General features: G+C 46.0%; 1 protein-coding gene across 6 annotated transcripts; it reads right to left on the bottom strand.

Moving 5' to 3' along the window:
* Positions 1 to 1,334: 1,334 nt before the first annotated feature.
* Positions 1,335 to 18,084, bottom strand: bcas1 (brain enriched myelin associated protein 1). Of its 6 annotated transcripts, none has more exons than XM_028994101.1 (19): positions 17,404 to 18,084; positions 17,261 to 17,319; positions 16,925 to 17,039; positions 16,083 to 16,327; positions 15,650 to 15,895; positions 15,319 to 15,558; positions 15,085 to 15,246; positions 14,723 to 14,893; positions 12,903 to 13,148; positions 12,578 to 12,811; positions 11,014 to 11,148; positions 10,181 to 10,240; positions 9,775 to 9,810; positions 9,476 to 9,649; positions 9,315 to 9,395; positions 6,308 to 6,439; positions 6,141 to 6,224; positions 4,990 to 5,202; positions 1,335 to 2,018 (listed from the first exon to the last, which is right to left on the bottom strand). In XM_028994101.1, exons 2-19 carry the CDS (start codon positions 17,300 to 17,302, stop codon positions 1,941 to 1,943), a joined length of 2,694 nt encoding a protein of 897 aa, XP_028849934.1. In that variant the 5' UTR covers positions 17,303 to 17,319; positions 17,404 to 18,084; the 3' UTR covers positions 1,335 to 1,940. The 6 variants fall into 6 exon arrangements, with proteins under 6 accessions (XP_028849934.1, XP_028849936.1, XP_028849935.1 ...); XM_028994103.1 differs by lacking the exon at positions 9,315 to 9,395 and adding an exon at positions 8,601 to 8,636 and having other exon boundaries at positions 9,476 to 9,655; positions 17,404 to 18,083; XM_028994102.1 differs by lacking the exon at positions 9,315 to 9,395 and adding an exon at positions 8,601 to 8,639 and having other exon boundaries at positions 9,476 to 9,655; positions 17,404 to 18,083.
* Positions 18,085 to 21,410: the final 3,326 nt, after the last annotated feature.

Genomic DNA, 21,410 nt, shown 5'->3' on the forward strand with positions numbered 1-21,410 from the left:
CTGTCTGTTCAGTACTCTTCTGCTATATACCAGGGAGTATCTGCATTCATAGCTTGTAGGATTTAAAAAGGTTCAACGTAGTAAACTTGGAGTATAATACATTACGAATGTATTTGTTTAAAGCACATGTACTTGTGCAAAATGTATTTGTCCATAAAGGCCAAGCATAATTTAATATTTCTCTGATAAAGTGAAAGCATGTTCACTTGTTTGAGTTAAAAGCTTCACATTAACAGTATTTCCTCATAGAGGCGCATGCACAAGCATTATTCATTGTTGAATACACCAGTATTCAAATGAAGTGAACATGTGGAATATGCCAGTGCTTTCAACCGTAAATATAAATGTGTTTTACGTCGAGGCGCCTTGTGGCGAAGCTCCTCCGCAAAGAGAAACAAAAAACCCCAGAAGCGCTTCCTGCTGCTGCTCTCTTCCTCTTTTCCTCAGTTAACTGATTGGTTAGAACGTCCAGGGAAACACACACACGTGCAGATATCGATACCGACAAAACATGACATCAGGGATGAAGATCCTGCACGTAACGTTTCATGCGATTTTAGGCATTGCAGTTAATGAGGGGAGGTTTCTGCGAGACACACACAGAAGACACAGAGCAGCTGCAACGACAGCAAAAAAAGAAACACACATCTACACACGTCCCACAATCAGACCTGCCTCCTCACCCAATCTCAAATACAGTCAGGAGTGACAGTCCCCCTGGGGACACTGCTCAGGGACACCATGGTAGTAGGTGGGGATTGAATCTGGGACTTTGTGTCTTCTGGTGGTTGCTTTAGTCAAACTGCAAAAAGTAATGCAAGAGGTCCATAATACACACAATATTATCAAAATGTTACTGATATTTAGTACCACAAGTAAACGTTTTGGTAAAAACAGAATGATGAAGGTTCTAGAAGGAGGAGGTGAAATGTCGAAATGAGTGACGCAGTGGAGAGCGGATATGGTGTGATGAAGATCAAGAGGTAAACCACAGAGACACTCTCATCACATCCAAACCGGCAACACTTCATGCATCTTCACAGTTTATTGTGCTATAAAGGAATATGGAATAAGAGCTTCAGTCGTGTAAAAACCACGCCCCTTTCTAATGCCGTCATTAGAAGATTGGAATATTTATGCCGCATACGATGGATGTATTGATCAGTTATGTCCTTGGAAATCTGGGGAACAAATCTACTAATATTCCGATATCGTACCAGAGTTTATTAACTGTCCATCATTCCACAAGGCCGGGCATCTGAACATAAATCACTTTCACATATATATATATATATATATATTCAGTCATAAAAAAAGACAAACGAACCACAGCGTGAAGAAAAAAGGTGAAGAACAAGTTTATTAAATCTGAGCATCAGTTAGCGCAAAAGCACATCTCATCCACGAGCGCAGATATGAAGGACGTCATCATCATCATCGTCATCATCACCAAAACAACGATTAAAAACTCAGAGCCCTTCCACAGACATACAATAATAATAATAATAATAATACTAATAAAATAATAATAGCTGCAGAAATGTCCTGGACCTGTCTGGAAACTGCGTGATCAGCGATTAATACATTTAATTGTTTATTAAGCAGCACAAAATAAATCATCCACAGTGATCTGAAAAGAAATGAAAAGCAGTTTGTAATGTGACAAAAACAACAACAGTAATAATAATAATAATAATGATGATGATGATGATTGCAGAGACTGTTGAGAGGATGCTTCAGGATCTGTGTGGACCGACTGCCGTGAGAATAAAGGCGTTAATAGACGTTAAAAATGTCGTGCCTCGTGTCTGCCACGCCCCTAGAGTCACGCCTCTGGCCCCGCCCAGGAGCCAGTGTGCGCATGCGTCTCAGACACGCCAACGTCCGCGACACGGAGCCGACGGGAAGGGGAGAAGGGGCGAAGCGGGGCAGATGAAGGTTTATTTGCCCCTTTCCACCGTGGAGCCCGCAGCCGGGGCTTCCGTCTGCACCCCCGCGTCCGAATGCCGCTTCTGGCCCTGATTGGAGGAAACAGAAGTGGGCGGGGATTAGCGCACTGCCAGCCAATCAGGGCGTGCGGCGTGCAGGTCATCGGAACCGGTTCTACCAGCAAATAACGTTCATAAATTCGGATCCTGCTCCAACACGCCGCCGTCATCTGATTTACACAGAATATTAATATATTACAGGGTTTTTTTTGGATTGCTTACGCACTAAAATTAAAAGTAGTTCACCATTAGCAAAAAAGGTGGTAGTAGCCTAGTGGGTAAGACACTCGCCTGTGAACCAGAAGACCCGGGTTCAAATCCCACTTACTACCATTGTGTCCCTGAGCAAGACACTTAACCTTAAGTTGCTCCAGGGAGACTGTCCCTGTAAATACTGATTGTAAGTCGCTCTGGATAAGGGCGTCTGATAAATGCTGTAAATGTAAATGTAAATGTAAATTAGCAAAACCTTAAGAAGTAAAACACAAGCCCATATTTGCACAACTATAAGCACATTGTCAACCTCACACTTGTTGCAAAACTCTACACACACTTAACATACAACAACAACATTTATTTCTTATATAGCCCAAAATCACATACAGTGTGTCTCAATGGGCTTTGACAGGCCCTACAGTTGACACCCCCCACACTTGACCCTTCTGCACACAAGGAAAAACTCCACACAAAAAAACTCTAGGAGAGAGAAAAAAAGAAAGGAAGAAACGTTGGGAAGGAGTGATACAGAGAGGGACCCCCTTCCAGGGTAGAGTGAGCCTGCAAATGGTGTCAGTGCAGGGTTGGATATGATATAATAATAAGTCCTACGGTTGTAGGGTTGGAGAAGTCCAGGATGTATTAAGTGTCATGGTCTAGATAAGGTGTCCGTAATGATGTTACTGGTTACATTACATTAACCTTGCAACCGCTTAACCGCTTCACCCATCAGGCGGTCAGGAAACTCAACTCCCTCCCGGCTCTGCCCCCACTCCCCTCACTCCCCTCTTCTGCTCCACAAACTTTTTGAACTCTAAATCACACAAACTGACCATGCACCAGTCACTCTGTGCAGCTCTGGTCTGCCATCTACCTCACTTTCACTTCGTCACTTTAAACTTAAAACCCTGTTGCACTATTGGTTTTTGCACTCTCCTGATGTTGCACTCTCCACCATGTGCCCTTATTTGTATATGGTGTTTTTAAAATTGTATATTGTGCCTTTCTTTTTAAATTGTATTTATACTCTGTATTCGTTACTGTTACTGTTTTTGTATTTAATGTTACTTTTATGGGTCAGAGAGTAACGTAATTTCAATTCTCTGCATGTCCTGTACATGTGGCAGAATTGACAATAAAGTTGACTTGACTTGACTTGACTTGAACACCACAGCACTGACTGTCAAAGTACCGCACCGTCCAACCAATCTGTTCCACACAGTCATCAGGCGTGCAACACTCGCTCAATTCTAGACACACCAGTCAGGTGTGTAAGCAGTGTAAAAAGCAGCAGGCGAGTTCATGGAAGGAGTCAGAGAAAGAGTAAGACGAGGAGGAGGAGGAGGAATCAACAGAGGAAGAGATGGAGGCCATGCTGGAGGTAGACCAAGAGGAAGACGAAGACAAGAGGGTGCTCAAAGAGGACCGAATCTGACAAATGAGATTCGCAACCATGTTGTCAACCGCGGCCTGAGGGACGCTGGACTGCGAGGACAGCCAAATCTAAGCCGATACACAGTGGCAAGTGTGATAAGAACATATCGGCTGGAAAACAGGTATTGTAGAAACATCTGCACGGGTTCAGTAACTGCTTACAGTAGTGTGTTCTGTTACCCGTGAAATTACTGTACTGTTGATTACTGTCATTTTTCTACGTAGGGTTGAGGTAGCAGCAATACAAGGATGGATTCATCACTCAAAACGTTTCTTTCCAAGGTGTCTTGCTAAAGGTGTCTTGCTATGTCTTGATGAAATTCTCTGGCCAGATCCAGCTAGGCAAATTATTATTATTATTATTATTTTTTGTACAATACGTAAAGTGACATACAGTACAATGAATGTCCATGTCAACATTTTGGGCATGTTGAGAAAGTGTGCAACATTGGTCTTGTGTAGTGTTTGGTGGATTTACTTTATATTTGTACTTTGTTGATGGCAGGGAAGTAAAGTAATAAAAGTGTTTTAGATTTATCACAGCAGAGTGTAACTCGTGCAAACAGAGTATGGTAAATGTGAAACGTGTGATTCTTATGGTAAAAAAGTGTGTTTTTTAAACAGAAGTGTATAGTTTTTACAAGAGTGTTTCATTATGCAAATGATCTGTAGTGTTTTGCTAATTGTTTGTACTGTTTTGAAAAGACGGGCCCTATTTTTAAATTCGTGCTTAAGCGATCCAAAAAACTGCAATACACACTTAACCTGAGCGTCAGGATATCAGCACCCAAAAACAGAGCATTCATATCATATAATGCTCTCATATTTTATACTTTTACATTTACAGCATTTATTATCATATCTTCTGACCAGTGAGGAAGAATGAAGAGAGAGTGGAAGTGCTGCGTTGTACTGTATAATGAGGGCATGATGTGTGTGTGTGTATGTATGTAGATGTATGTGTGTGCATGTGTTTGTGTGTGTGTGTGTGTGTGAGGAGGTAGAATGAAGCGCTGCCGCCCCCTTCTGGATGTTAGTGTGTATGTGTGTGTGTGTGTGTGTGTGTGTGTGAGGAGGTAGAATGAAGCGCTGTCGCCCCTGCTGGATGTTAGTGTGTATGTGTGTGTGTGTGTGTGTGTGTGTGTGTGAGGAGGTAGAATGAAGCGCTGCCGCCCCCTTCTGGATGTTAGTGTGTATGTGTGTGTGTGTGTGTGTGTGTGTGAGGAGGTACAATGAAGCGCTGTCGCCCCCTGCTGGACGTTACCTGCTCCGTAGTTAGTTTAGTGTGCGTGTGTGTGTGTGTGTACGTACGTATGTGTGTGTGTGTGTGGTTCTAGTTCTAGTTTGATACCAGGTTCCTGAAGAACAGCTGGATGGAGTTCCGCTTCTCCCTGCGGGCGGTGCTGGGCGAGGCGTTCTCTGCGCTCTCCGCCGGCTTGCTGTCGGGGACCGGAGGGGTCGCAGGGGGCGCGCTTTTGGGATCCTCTTTGGCCCTCGCACCCTGGGGGGCTTCTGGGGGTGGGGCAGCAGCGGTGACGGGCGTGTCTTTTTTCTGCTCTGGGGCCTGTGGCGAAGGAAGCGCAGCGTCTCACAGCAGAACAGATTCTTTACTTTACTTTACTTTACTTGGCAGATGCTTTTATCCAAAGCTACTAACTAGAGGACAACACCAGCACGTCCCAGAATATGGGACAAGCACATGAAGACTCCACACAAGGTTAGCGCTAAACAAAAGATGGAGAACACAGCACACGGCACAGGGTGGTAATAGCCTAGTGGGTAACACACTCGCTTATGAACCAGAAGACCCAGGTTCAAATCCCACTCACTACCATCGTGTCCCTGAGCAAGACACTTAACCCTGAGTGTCTCCAGGGGGGGACTGTCCCTGTCACTACTGGGTGGTAGTAGCCTGGCGGGTAACACACTCGCCTATGAACCAGGGGGGGAACTGTCCCTGTAACTACTGACTGTAAGTGTCTTCCTCTTGTAAGTCGCTTTGGATAAAAGCATCTGCTAAATAAAGTAAAGTAAAGTAAAGTAAGTCCCTCTGGATCAGGACGTCTGGTAAATTCTGTAAATGTAAAAGTAAGCACACGAGTGGAGTTGACTGGAGTGGATTTGTGAGGTTCTACAGCTCCGTCAGGAACAGCTCCGCCATTGTTGGGGTTTTGTGTGATGCGTGTGGGGTCATAGGTCAGGTTGGAGGTTGGGACAATACGTCAGCGTTTTCTGTCCAACCCATTTTAAAAAATGAACGTGTTGTGTCCCCTAAGACACCAGTTCTGTTTTAAATAAAAATGTCCTCATGTGTCCACACCCCAGTAGCAGCTTAGCATGTAGCGTTAGAACGTTGTGAAATGGACTCGTCCCTGGACCGAGGAAGGACCGTTAATGAGCGGCAGTAACGCAACACACAACGTTAAAACCGAGTCAGTACTGGAACACACACACAAACCACGCCTTAATTCTGGTCAGTTGTGTTACGGAGGCCGCGTTTACCGCTGCGGACGACTTGGCGGGGCGGCCGATGCGAGTGCTGATGCCCACAGCCTGCATCCTGGAGGCCACCTGGTCCAGCAGGACCTCGAATTCACACCAGACCGTTACTCGCCGGTTCAGCCGCGTTACAACGTGAGGCCGCGCTGCAGGGCAACGGCGCCGCTTACTTTGGGTTTGAAGAAGGAGGCGAAGGGCGAGGCCCGTTTCTCCGACTTCTTCTCCTCTTCTCTGGGCGCGGGGAGGGCGGGGGCCTCCGGTTTGGCGGCGGCCTCCAGCGTCGCCGTCTTGGACGCGTCGACCTTCATGGTCAGAGGAGACAGAGGCGTGAGGAGCGGCAGACCGAGCACGATGGCCGGTGGCAGCACGGAGGAGAGACCAAGCCGCTTTTTAAAGGAGGAATTCCATTCGTATACAGAAGAGTCGCATGGATGCGGCTAAAGCCCACCGTGACCGTACCTGACTGTCATAAAACAGGTCATGTGATTACTAGTAATGAATAAAACAGGTCATGTGGCTACTAGTTATTAATAAAAACAGGTCATGTGGTTACTAGTAATGAATAAAATAGGTAATGTGGCTACTAGTTTTGAATAAAAACAGGTCATGTGGTTACTAGTAATGAATAAAACAGGTCATGTGGCTACTAGTTATTAATAAAAACAGGTCATGTGGCTACTAGTTATTAATAAAAACAGGTCGTGTGGCTACTAGTTATTAATAAAAACAGGTCATGTGGTTACTAGTAATGAATAAAATAGGTAATGTGGCTACTAGTTATGAATAAAAACAGGTCATGTGGCTACTAGTAATTAATAAAATAGGTAATGTGGCTACTAGTTTTGAATAAAAACAGGTCATGTGGCTACTAGTAATTAATAAAATAGGTAATGTGGCTACTAGTTTTGAATAAAAACAGGTCATGTGGTTACTAGTAATGAATAAAACAGGTCATGTGGCTACTAGTTATTAATAAAAACAGGTCATGTGGTTACTAGTAATGAATAAAACAGGTCGTGTGGCTACTAGTTATGAATAAAAACAGGTCGTGTGACTACTAGTTATTAATAAAAACAGGTCATGTGGTTACTAGTAATGAATAAAATAGGTAATGTGGCTACTAGTTATGAATAAAAACAGGTCATGTGGCTACTAGTAATTAATAAAATAGGTAATGTGGCTACTAGTTTTGAATAAAAACAGGTCATGTGGCTACTAGTTATTAATAAAAACAGGTCATGTGGCTACTAGTTATGAATAAAACAGGTCGTGTGACTACTAGTTATTAATAAAAACAGGTCATGTGGTTACTAGTAATGAATAAAATAGGTAATGTGGCTACTAGTTATGAATAAAAACAGGTCATGTGGCTACTAGTTATTAATAAAAACAGGTAATGTGGCTACTAGTAATTAATAAAATAGGTAATGTGGCTACTAGTTTTGAATAAAAACAGGTCATGTGGCTACTAGTTATTAATAAAAACAGGTAATGTGGCTACTAGTAATTAATAAAACAGGTAATGTGGCTACTAGTTCTGAATAAAAACAGGTCATGTGGTTACTAGTAATGAATAAAACAAGTCATGTGGCTACTAGTAATTAATAAAACAGGTCATATGGTCACTAGTTATGACTAAAAACAGGTCATGTGGCTACTAGTAATGAATAAAAACAGGTCATGTGGTTACTAGTAATGAATAAAACAGGTCATGTGGCTACTAGTAATTAATAAATTAGGTAATGTGGCTACTAGTTATGAATAAAAACAGGTCATGTGGCTACTAGTTATTAATAAAAACAGGTAATGTGGCTACTAGTAATTAATAAAATAGGTAATGTGGCTACTAGTTTTGAATAAAAACAGGTCATGTGGTTACTAGTAATAATTAAAACAGGTCATGTGGCTACTAGTAATTAATAAAACAGGTCATATGGTCACTAGTTATGACTAGAAACAGGTCATGTGGCTACTAGTAATGAATAAAAACAGGTCATGTGGTTACTAGTAATGAATAAAACAGGTCATGTGGCTACTAGTTATGACTAAAAACAGGTCATGTGGCTACTAGTCATGAATAAAAACAGGTTGTGTGGCTACTAGTTATGAATAAAAACAGGTCATGTGGCTACTAGTAATGAATAAAACAGGTCATGTGGTTACTGGTAATTAATAAAATAGGTAATGTGGCTACTAGTTATGAATCTGTTCTTATGTTGATGAAAAGTACTCCTTTAAATATAATGAGTTTCCGCATCTCAGACCAAACTGGCTAAAAGCCCTCATGCCATCTAAGCCCCAAATAAGCAGCTAATTGAGGTCTAATCAGCCAATCATGAAGGTGGAAGCCCACGTCCCCCAGCCCACGTCCCACAGCCCACGTCCCGCAGCCCACGTCCCGCAGCCCACGTCCCCATGCAGCGGAAACCAGGAAACAGGGGGAGGGGCCAGATTCGTGGTTACCTGCACTTCCTCCTGCGCCTCAGGCTCCTCCCCTAACTGCTGAGAGGCACAACTGGGTTAAATTCACACACACACACAAACACACACACATAATGAAGATGAAGTGACCCTGAATAAAGTGAGCTGAGATGTTTTCAAATGTTCCTAAGCTGCTCACAGCTCACATCTTTCACTAAGAACCCTAAATGGTGGAGACAGGCCAGGAGAGCATTAGAGAACTGAAGGAGCTTGTTGATGTGGACGTTGGACCTTCCCGAGAGCTCAGCAGCTACAGAACAAGAAATCACTTTTCCAGCGACTGAACCCTGCAGCTTTACAAGAAAGCAGAAAGGAGAACAATCACAACCACATCAATCAATCTTGTTCTCCTGACCCCCAACATCTATTCCAGACTCCTCCTGGAGACTCATCAACTGGTCCATGAGCTGGGCATGGAAGTTAGTCCACCTGCCCGTGTTCCTCAGAAGTTTGGGTCCAATCAGAGCTCATGTAGAACCTGGGAAGGTTCAAATCCATTCTGGGTTTGGACTGGAATTGGATTTGAAGGTTTAGTTGGTGTTCATGACGGTGACAGTGTGGTCTAGTGGTCATGGGGACGTTGATGAGGTTTTAGAGATGCTCATCATGATTTTGATGGTGATCTACTGGCACGTCATCATTGAGCAGGTGAGTATGGTTAAGTTGTATTGATTTCGTTTTTTTGTTCACATTTACCGCGCTAGCTGCTGCTGATGGCGCCGTGGCTCCACCGGGGGCAGGATTAGGTTTCTTAGAGGCCTTCCAGCCTGCCAAGACCTCAAATTCACACCGGTGTTACCACCTCTTACTGAGCACCACGCCGCATGAGAAGGTCGCCAGATGTTCACCAGTCTTACCTTCGGGCGGAATATCTTGTTGAAGGGGCTCTCTTTCGCAGCCTTGGGTTTAGCAGCAGGCTCCGCCTGCTTGGGCGTGTCCTTCACGTCCTCCTTCCTTGCCGCCGGCTCCGCCATCTTGGGAGGCTCTGGGGGAGGAGGAGGAGGCACCTTCGCTTTCGCCGCGTCTACTTCCTGTCCCTGCCGGCGAGAGACGGCCCATAAAATAGACACGTTTAGCGAAAGCGTCCTCCGTACAGTAGATGGTGGGCACGTTACATCTACTCTGTACATGAACGTGCATGTCGACGGATACTCACGGCCGACTGCGCGGCTGCCGCCGGCTCCTTCTGGGGCTGCGGGACGGAACAAACAGACGAACATCAGCCGTACGGACAGGCCGATTTACGAACGAATGCAAGCCCACCAGCCAATGCTGCGCCAATATTTCCTTTTTGGGGTCAGTGTCATGGCAATAGGGTGGTAGTAGCCTAGTGGGTACCACACTCGCCTATGAACCAGAAGACCCAGGTTCAAATCCCACTTACTACCATCGTGTCCCTGAGCAAGACACTTAACCCTGAGTGTCTCCGGGGGGGGGACTGTCCCTGTAACTATTGACTGTAAGTCGCTCTGGATACGGGCGTCTGGTAAATGCAGTAAATGTAAATATTTACTACCTACGATGCCAAAAACACACGCGACGATGAAACCTCCAGCCTTTACCTGCTCTCTGGAACCATCAGGACCTGCTGCTGCCTCTTTAGGGGTTCTGGTCGGACTCACCTGCGAGCGAAACAGAGAGCGCATGGAAATTTTAGACTGTTGGCGTACAAACGTCAGCGCTGGATTGCTGAGGACATATTTCTCCTTCAGATATTCCATAGAGGATTCCCGAACGCCAGGGGCAGAGAGGATTCGGAGGAAATATGGTCATGCGGCGGTTATGGGCTTTGTTTTATTGCTCCGGGGAAGATTAATGTGCTTCTGTCTGAGTTGGGGCTTTAAACGTGGCCACACAAAGGCCCCCATGCAGGACCGTCACGCACCGCGCTGGCCGCTGACTCGACCTTTGTCTTGTGGAGATGGCGTAGGCCTGCCCGGCTCTATCTGCACTTCCACGCGCAACAGGGCTCCCTTGTGAGCTCAGCGCACGGGCCGGACAAAGGGCCGCCACATCCCGCCGTGGCGCGCGGGGGCTGTTTAAAGAGCTGGACTTCGGGCTAGGACTTCACCAGGGGCAGAAAAGCCCGACCGCTTGCCGCTTTTTTTGGTACGCGTCCATCCTCTGACCCCCCGAAGACAACAATCGCTGGCCGTCCATTCACTGCCCGTCCTGTGACATCACACACAGTGCACTGAATTCAAGTCCGCTGGCCGCATGGCCGTCGTATTGCATGTAATTATGTCATAAATCACGCAGAGGCCAAAATTATTATCCCCACGGAGCCCCAGTGTCTACCAGGTTCTCTACCCGGAGCTGCATTCCAACTGGACAGGTCAGCCGTACTAAAATGACATTAAAGGTCCAACGTGGGACACGTTAACGGGGTACTTACAAGCGTTTTGAAGAAGTTCATAACTGGATGCTCCTGTGGCTGCGGCGCGAGCTGGGCGGCGGCGGGGACGAGGTCCAGAGACTCCCGGTCTGGGTCCTGCTGCGGCTCTGTTCCCTCCTTTATGTCCCCAGGCTCCTATAGGCGAAAGGCGAGAATTGCTCCGCCGGTTAGCGCGTTAAAGCCCCTCAGCCGATGTGCGGCGGCTGTTAATCGCAGCATTGAGGCTCAAGCACAATTCCAGCCATGCTTCAGCCTACTCGAGCCGGCCGGCAACAATAATCCTTTTATTAATGCCGCTTTTTTCCCCACTCACTCATTGATATTCAGCAATGTCCAGGACTCACAGGCTGGACGTGTGTGACCCATGCTGAGAAGAATGTCAGGACTTTTACACGCTTTACACGTCGACTGCAAAAAGGTCTGAACGTTTCAAATAAAATAGGTTTTCATCCACATGTCAACCTGCATTTAAAAGCTCCGCATGTTCCCACGCCAGAATCTGGGTCACCTTCTGTCAGTCTTCATCTGGTCAAAAGGACAATGAGCTCGATAACAACCACAAAGAAGACAACTGTGGATAAAAAGCAGGAGAGATCTGTAGACAGATTTTCAATGGAAGCTTCTGAAGGAACATCTGGATGATGGACATCCTATTCCTTGGATGGATTCTCTATGCCAGAAACTGCTTTCACGGGTCTCAGTTGGACACGGGCAACACAGATGCCATCCTCTAAGCCTCCAAGTTTCACCCAGTTTCACCCAGGTCTGATCTCTGGCTTCATTTCAGGGAGAAGCCAAGAAGACAATTTATATTTAGAGAACTTTGGTAATCTGTTCAAGCTGTGCTTGATTCTGGCCTGGAGGACATTTACAGCTTCACTCTTCATTCTCTTCTGTCAGATTAAAGGCATCTCAGTGGACAAGTTTCATGTGACATTTCTGCACTTCACATCCCATCACTGCCAGCTGCTTATGAACATATGAAATTGTATACACACTTCTGGAGATGGAACCAGGAACAGATCGAATGAACACAGATCAGTAAATACACAGGGAAGAATTCCAGGGAAGAAATTCTAATAAACATGCATGGAAGGGGGAAAGAATGAAGAACATGGTGTTTCCTCTGATATAAAGTCAGGACTGAAACATGACTATCTTCTCAGTTGGACCCTCAGCCTTGACCACTGTTCTGTTCTAGCATCTTCCGATATTTTCTACTTGGATGGACCTTCATTGTCAGACTTGGGTTCACTGGCCTATTTCACAACTATTTCAGAACCTACAATTAAACCTACACCAACTAGTTCAGAGCCACAAATGACCTGTTCGATTCGTCCTGAGAGATCAACAACTTTCAAAAAACAGGGCGTGGACCCACAGTGTCAAGAGATTCAACACGGCAACGCCTGCAGGCTGATCACATGACCTCAGTAACAAACATTTACTGAGCGACGTTCTCAGTTCAACTCAGAAGTTCAAACACCAATAGTTCAATACAGCATAATAAACACTTCACTTCACTTCAACCATCCAGATTAACGGATCGATAAGATCCACTTACGGCCTGCAGGTGTACATCTACAGCGGGCGTCTGGTCAGGCGAGATCTCCACCTCCACTGCAGGTGTGTTTCCACTCTTCTTCATGAAAAGTTTTCCGAAGCGCTTTGGCTTTTCATCTCCATCTTTCGGTGCTGATCCAGGGTCGTCTTTGGTAACCACAGCTGCAGCATTTACCTGCTTCTCTGACGGTCTCATTCCACTGGAATCTGCGATGGGATGCTTCTCCTCACTGGACTGTTTGAAGGAGGTTTTACAGACCGTGAGCTGGTCACGTGAAGCTCTGACAGCAGGTGAGGTGTAATTTTGTCATGAGATGAGAACTCACACGTGGCTGCTCATTGGCCGCAGCTGGTGTCTCAGTCCCCCCTGGTGGTCCGCCAGGCTCTGCTGCAGGTGGGCTCTCAGGCTTCTTCTTGAAGAGGCCGCTGAACCGCTTTTTCTGTTCGGGGGGCGGCTTCGCTGCTGCTTCTGCAGGAGCTTCTGCAGGATCTGGACCAGCACCATTACTCATCTGTTGCTCAGGCTGTTTCTCAGCACCAACATCAGGAGCTGCGTCCTCCCGCTTGGGGCTCTTTTAAACACAGACGCAGTGTAGAATCATAATTCAGTAAAAGTATCATTTCCATACATCCAGTGTCCTGAACAATGTTTTAAGGATTTGCTGGATTGATGACATATTTTTGTAACCCATGAATGACTTTGTGTTTAAATGGATCAATAGAAGTAGTAACCTAGCAGGTACCCAGAAGACCCAGGTTCAAATCCCACTTACTACCATCGTGTCCCTGAGCAAGACACTTAACCCTGAGTGTCTCCAGGGGGGACTCTCCCTGTAACTACTGATTGTAAGTCGCTCTGGATAAGGGTGTCTGGTAAATGCTGTAAATGTAAATGTGAGCCATGCAACCCTGTAAATGCTTGACAGAGAAGACCTCCGGCTGTTACTACAGTAAATAGCTGATTATTTTCACAGTGTACACAGAGATCATGGAGCACATGATGCAATCACATTAAATATATATGTTTACTGATATTTACAATTCTTAAATAATATAATATATAACATATATATATATAAAATTTTATGCATGGCAATATTATATTACATTAACATCTTACAATTTTTACCAGATGCCCTTACCCAGAGTGTCTTACAGTCAGTAGTTACAGGGACAGTCCCCCCCTGGAGCAACTTAGGTTCAAGTGTCTTGCTCAGGGACATGATGGTATTAGGTGGGGTTTGAACCTGGGACTCTGTCTTACCCTCTAGGCTACTGCCAGTCTTTATTATGAGAGTTATGTAACAATCATACAAGTATTATATATGTGATATTTAGTCACCTGTAGTGAATATTCAGAGACATTGGTAACTTATGGATTGACGCCTTGTATGGAGTTGACGGGATGGCGGTGGAGAAGAACTCCCAGTTGGGGCTCCCAGACATTTGGCACAGACCTGTGGACTGGGGGTTCGATGACCCAGTATAATTTCCTACTGTGCAAATGTTTATCAGAGAAATTCGAGAATTCCCCCGCAACATTCCTCACTACCAATCACAGCGGTGTGGGAGGGATATTGTTCTAATAGCCCAACACTCGCAATGAGTAATCTGTAAAACAGTGTTGAGTGTGATGATCCTAAAAATCCTAAATGCTCAGTCGTTAGTTGATCCCTACAGTCTGCCCCTGGAACCTACATACTGCTGGGCATCAGTCCTCATCCTCCTCATACCCCAACTTGAGTCCCTCAGGGCTCTGTGCTGGGTCCTCTCCTGTTCTCCCTCATTGAGGTCATTTTCTTACACGGATCCTCATATCAGAGCCTCAAGGTAACCATGGACCATCACCTCGCATCTTCCTCTCATATTATTCATCTTTCTCTTTCATTTCAATTCCTCCACTTCAGAATCTGAAGGAATTAGCCATTTCCTACCACACAGGTCACTCACATTCTCATTCTGTCCCTTGCCATTTCATTTTGGCCTTTTTTTCAACCACGCCAAACTCTCCCACCTCCTTCATTGTACAGTCGTATCGAATAAAAAATTCTTCATTCTTGGGTTCAAGGGAAAGTTTGAATCAATCAATTTCTTCATGATCAAGAATATGGGGGCTTATGAAAGTTGTGTTCTAAGGGGGACTTACAGGTTGATGATCTTTTGTCCCAAGCAACTCAGTCTGAACTTGCAAATTGTCAACCTCAACCACTATGGGGCTGATGGGTTTCTTCTTGAACAGCGATCCAAACGTTGATTTCTTCTCTGGTTCTACAGGTGTCAGTGTCGCATCCTTCAGCTGAACATCAGCTTCTGGTTTCTGTAAAAAAAAATAAACAGCATGACAACACGGCTGGTCACACGATAAAGATCTTCCTCAACAGACATATCTGTAGGGTTCGAACTTAATTTATCCACTTGAACAAGATGGATTATATTATAAATATGCAAATGTGACTGAGTTATGGCTCAGACATTTACTCATTAATCTCTCAAGGCCTATTTACTCACAGGCAGTTGGCTGGGTGTCTCGACTACTGCCTTGGTCTGGACAGGTGGGCTTTCTGCAGGTGGGCTTTCAGACTTCTTGAACAGGTTGCTGAATGGTTTCTTCTCCGATGCAGAAACTGCTTGTAGCTCTGGCTCCTTCTCAGGAACTGTCTCCTCCGGCATCTTAAAAGATAAAGGACTCAATATCATGGTCCAGAGATGGTCCAGCTGGGCATGGTGACTGCTAACACTTACGGCCTGCAGGTGTACATCTACAGCGGGCGTCTGGTCAGGCGAGATCTCCACCTCCACTGCAGGTGTGTTTCCACTCTTCTTCATGAAAAGTTTTCCGAAGCGCTTTGGCTTTTCATCTCCATCTTTCGGTGCTGATCCAGGGTCGTCTTTGGTAACCACAGCTGCAGCATTTACCTGCTTCTCTGACGGTCTCATTCCACTGGAATCTGCGATGGGATGCTTGGATTTCTCCTCACTGGACTGTTTGAAGGAGGTTTTACAGACCGTGAGCTGGTCACGTGACACTCTGACAGCAGGTGAGGTGTAATTTTGTCATGAGATGAGAACTCACACGTGGCTGCTCATTGGCCGCAGCTGGTGTCTCAGTCCCCCCTGGTGGTCCGCCAGGCTCTGCTGCAGGTGGGCTCTCAGGCTTCTTCTTGAAGAGGCCGCTGAACCGCTTTTTCTGTTCGGGGGGCGGCTTCGCTGCTGCTTCTGCAGGAGCTTCTGCAGGATCTGGACCAGCACCATTACTCATCTGTTGCTCAGGCTGTTTCTCAGCACCAACATCAGGAGCTGCGTCCTCCCGCTTGGGGCTCTTTTAAACACAGACAGCAGTGTAGAATCATGAGGCTTTCTACCAAGTAGCAGAGAAGCTACTTTCACAATCATGTCTTGCAGATTCAGTCCAACCTAAAGAGGCGTATTTATATCTATCTACTCTCCCTGTGGTGTACAAGTCAGAAAGAAGAACCAGGAGCTGCTGCAGCATGTTAATGACTCACAGTTTGCTGGTCCGCCGGTGTCACCAGATCCTCCACCTTCTCAGGTGGGACCGGCGGGGCGTCAGGCTTCTTCTTGAACATTTTGCCGAAGAGGTTGACTTTCTCTTCTCCCAACAGTTTCGGGGCAGCTGCCGCGTCTTGAGGGGCTCGTGGCTCGCTGCTCTCCGGCTGCTCCGGCAACTGGTGTCCGTTGGTCTGTACCAGGGCGGGGTCCTTACCTGGCAGGGCGGGGCTTGTTTCTGGTGCTAGAGATGAAAACCTGCGTTAGACAGGTTCACGTACAGATGACGTACACTCTGGACTTCTCGACCTCTACAACTGTGGGACTTTTTTTTCTTATTGGACAATCACCAGCCCGGCACTGACACCACCTGCAGGCTCCCTTTACCCTGGAAGGGGGTCCCTCTCTCTATCACTCCTTCCCAACGTTTCTTCCTTTCTTTTTTTCTCTCTCCTAGAGTTTTTTTTGTGTGGAGTTTTTCCTTGTGTGCAGAAGGGTCAAGTGTGTTGGGTGTCAACTGTAGGGCCTGTCAAAGCCCATTGAGACGTACTGTACGTGATTATGGGCTATATAAGAAATACATGTTGTTGTTGATGTTGGTGTCCACTTTATTAGAAAACATGCCATGTGCATCAAAATTCAAATGCAAAAACTTGAATAAAATGTTAAATAGTCCAATTATCGTTGCACTCAGTAGGAGATGATACAGAAGATCAATATTTTCCTGCACAAAGCCGCACTAATCCTGTACATGGCTGCTCACACGGACCGAGTGCAGCAGATTAAACAGGCGGCCGACGCCCTGAGTTCACACGGCTCCACCAAAGACGGAATTACTGACCCGAGATCAGCGGGACACACCCGTCGGGTAACAGGTGCTTATCAACGTGCGGGCCCGTGCCGGCGTCGGTGACGGCCACCGCGTGGCCGTTCAGGCCTCCGTTCTGGTCCTTCGCCTGCGAACGGAAGCAGACCGGTCAGCGTGGAGACCGCGTCACCCTGTCACTTCCCGCCACCGCACTTAAACAAACAGCCGGGGTGTGATAGCACGCGGCAGACTGCCAGCAAACATGGGCAGGGGAAGAAATAAAAAGGTGAGGGTGTGCGTGTGTGTGTGTGTGTGCGTTACTTCTGAAGAGAAACGCTACTAAAATGACCAGTAAAAAGAAGGATTCACCTCAGCCTGAAGTGGCTCCTGGTTTGATGGTAAATTGCCCATCTTTACTGAACTCGGCGCTGGTGAAAGATCCACATCCATTAAAAAAGTCTTCTGTACAGTAGACGTTACTTATTTAACACGTTAACATTTCAGATGTTTACCTCCTGCAGACGCCTCCTCAGATCTCCGGATTTAAAGCTGACCTGGGTTTTTCCTGGTTCCGTCCTGGTACTGTTCTGGTTCCGTCCTGCTTCCGTCCTGGGTCTGTCCTTGTTTTGTCCTGATTTTGTCCTGGTTCTGTCCAAGTTTTGGCCTGGTTTTGTCCTAGATCTGTCTTGGTCTAGTCCTGGTTCTGTCCTAGTTTCGGCCTGGTTTTGTCCTGGGACTGTCCTGGTTCTGTCTTGGTTTTGTCCTGGTTCTGTCCTGGTTCTCTCCTGGGTCTGTCTTGGTTTTGTCTTGGTTCTGTCCTGGTTTTCTCCTGGGTCTGGCCTAGTTCTGTTTTGGTTATGTCCTGGTTCTGTCCTGGATCCGTCCTGGTTCTGTTTTGGTTTTGTCCTGGGTCCGTCCTGGTTCTGTCCTGGTTTTCTCTTGGATCAGACCTGGTTCTCTTTTGGTTATGTCCTGGGTTCGTCCTGGTTCTGTCTTGATGCTACATGCGTTGCAGTGTGTATGAGTGTATATACAGGTGAGACGGGGTGTGGCTGCTACTTGATCCAGGTGCTTGCGTCGTCTGTCGCTGGTCCACCTCTGGTCCACCTCTGGTCCACCTCGGTCTCCGCTGTCACCTTCTGTCTCAGCAGCAGTGAGACGCTCGGGGCTGCACACCTACAGAGGAGGGCGTGGCTGAGTTCTGAACAGGATGTGGCTGGAGGATACGCCTGCTGCAGGACACCCTCTCTAAAGGTGGCCATAATTCCGACAAAAAATGTTTTTCATTTCAAATTGCATTTTTATAAATTAAACAAAACAATATAGACACAAAAAGTTCACATCAATAACCAGTTCACTGACGAGGAAGTTTGAGTTCAGTAAATATGTTGACACCACAGTCACATGAACATTAGCATGATGGGTCTACAGTATCGGATCCTTCAAAATGTTAAAATAAAGATGGGACATTTCTGGATTGTGATTACATGTAAAATAATCTGAGAATCTTGATGCATAAACGTCATGATTTATCAGCCATGATCATCAACTAAACCCTCAAAATATTAATAATTTTTAAAAAGTCCTTATTCTCCTCACCTGGGTGCCAGACATGCTCTCGACACCATCTGGACAGAACAAGCTGATCCTTTTCCGATGACTGACAGGTTGACCTCCGACCCCTTCAACCTCCGCAGCATTGCTGGTAGCAGTCATACGTTTGGACCAACGTCTTTAGTAGACCACGGCAAAGCCTGTTCTGAGTGGAACTTGTCCTGTTAAAGCTCTGTATGGTCAGTTCTTATTCTCCTCGACCTATCTGCTGCATTTGACACCGTTAAACACAAGACTCTCTTGTCAATCCTGAAGAGGCTTGGAATTCGGGGCTCAGCATGGCAGTGGTTTGCTTCCTACCTTGATGAGCGATCTTACCAAGTGACTTGGAAAGGATCCACCTCTACCTCACGTAGACTCTCCACTGGTGTCCCTCAAGGCTCGGTGCTAGGTCCTCTCCTTTTCTCCCTCTACACGAGATCACTTGGTGAGGTCATTTCCTCACATGGATTATCCTACCACTGCTATGCTGACGACACACAACTCCTCTTCTCCTTTCCTCCTTCTGATCTACATGCTGCTTCCAAAATCTCTGCATGTCTAACCGACATCTCGTCTTGGATGGCAGCCCATCACCTCCAACTCAATGCCACCAAAACTGAACTAATATTCATTCCAGCAGATTCTTCACCACATCAGGATCTTGCTATTTACCTAGACAACTTGCAGCTCTCTCCTTCTGCAACAGCCCGCAACCTTGGAGCAACAATAGACAACCAACTCTCCTTCTCAACTCACATCAGCAATCTTTCCCGCTCATGTAGATTCCTTCTCTACAATATCAAAGAATCCGCCCTTATCTGTCAACCCAGGCCACCCAACTACTGGTTCAGTCCTTAGTACTCACGACTGGACTACTGTAACTCCCTTCTAGCTGGTCTACCACTATGTACCAGCCGACCTCTACAACTCATACAAAATGCAGCAGCACGACTAATCTTCAACCTTCCCAAGTTCTCCCACACCACCCCTCTGCTACGTTCCCTCCACTGGCTCCCAGTAGCTGCACGCATCAGGTTCAAAATACTGATGCTGGCCTACAAAGCCAAACATGGAGTAGCACCATCCTACCTCACAGCCCTTATTACACCTCGCACTGCACCTGGTATACTCCGAGCCTCCAGTACTGCTCGCCTGGTCCCTCCATCTCTGAAGGTAAAAGGAAGACGCTCATCTAGACTCTTCTCCGTCTTGGCCCCTCGGTGGTGGAATGAACTTCCCCTTGAGGTCAGAACAGCTCAGTCACTGAGCACCTTCACACGGCAGCTCAAGACCTTCCTCTTTAAAGAATATTTAGATTAAATTGTAATTTTCTTGTTGTCGAACTTTGTGTACAGAATCTACAACAGAGTGAATAAAATAGATGTATTCATAGTTGGGGTCCTAGTGAACCGGAATTGATCTCTTCATCGATGGTAACTTGGTGACCAGTATCAGAGACTGTGAGACACTGGGGACAATTTGGACATTTTCACTCCTGTTGTCAGTAGTTTAGACATTAATGTCTGTGTGAGGGTACAGTAAATTTACATTAAAAGTTACTCAAAGTACTTTACATTTGCACTAACATTGTGTCACGTCTTCAGTGTTTTCCCAAGAAAATATAATAGTATAATTATAATAAAGTATAATAAAGTATAATAAAATTAACTAAAAATATACTCACTTTTGTGAGATTCTGTACATATTTACATTTACAGCATTTACCAGACGTCCTTATCCAGAGGGCCTTACAGTCAGTAGTTACAGGGACAGTCCCCCCTGGAGACACTCAGGGTTCAGTGTCCTGCTCAGGGACACGATGGTAGTGGGTGGGACTTTGTGGTCTTCTGGTTCAGAGGTCAGTGTGTTACCACTAAACTACTACCAACCCAAAATCTATCAAATCTGAACTCTTATGCTGCAGAATACACTTCATATCACGCTGGTCCTCACTGGGTCTCATCTCGAAGCTCCCTGGCCGCTTCCAGCTGTCCATGTGTCACTTGGGCCCTGAAGCTCTGAGCTGCTCACTGGTCTGTCCCACCGGGCGTCACCAGCATCAACAGGTGGCACCAGCGGCACCAATGGAGACGTGGACACAGTGAGACATTGTCCGAACGTGCACGGCGGGGGCGGGGGCCACATTCCTGCCCTTCTGCCTTGGGAATTCTGGGAACACGCAAGCCCCCTCACTCCTAAATCCCAACAGGGATCTCAGCGCAAACAGCATTCCTGCAGAGAGAGGAACGTCATGAATAAGGATCCCGTCCCGCTGAGCTGCTTCGAGGACGATGTTCCCGAACAGATGTTTGCCGTGAGCAGTTTCAGTATCATCACAGCACTTCTCAATTTGGCCAATATTTGCCGAAGGGCGCAGTGTTGTTTAAATGTGAGAGTATATTTGCTGAAGCTCAGGCTGCAGATCGGTCCCCACCGTGCAGCTTTCATCATCTTCATCACACTCTGCTCTGCCACGCCCATCTTCACACCCATCACATTCAAATTACTGATCATCAATATCATTTCAAACTAGAACGTTCCTGCCTTGGAACCTGATCCACACCTCTGTTGCACTACATGGTTTTGCACTCTCCACCATGTGCCCTTATTTGTATATGGTGTAAAATTGTATATTGTGTTTTTTTAAATTGTATTTATACCTTTTGTATTCAATGTTACGGTTTTGTAATTAATGTTACTTGTAAGCACCATGGGTCTGAGAGTAACGTAATTTCAATTCTCTGTATGTCCTGTACATGTGGCAGAATTGACAATAAAGCTGACTTTGACTTTTGACTTTGACTTATGAAAATAGATTTGGTGGACTGTAATTACGCATTATTAGACCCAGTTATTGTGTAGTAGTTTCAGATATTAGATATTCAGGTTAATTCATGGTTCAAATTCATCTCCGAATGCAGAG

Source organism: Denticeps clupeoides, chromosome 10 (assembly GCF_900700375.1).
Source record: "Denticeps clupeoides chromosome 10, fDenClu1.1, whole genome shotgun sequence".
NCBI classification, from domain to species: Eukaryota; Metazoa; Chordata; class Actinopteri; order Clupeiformes; family Denticipitidae; genus Denticeps; species Denticeps clupeoides.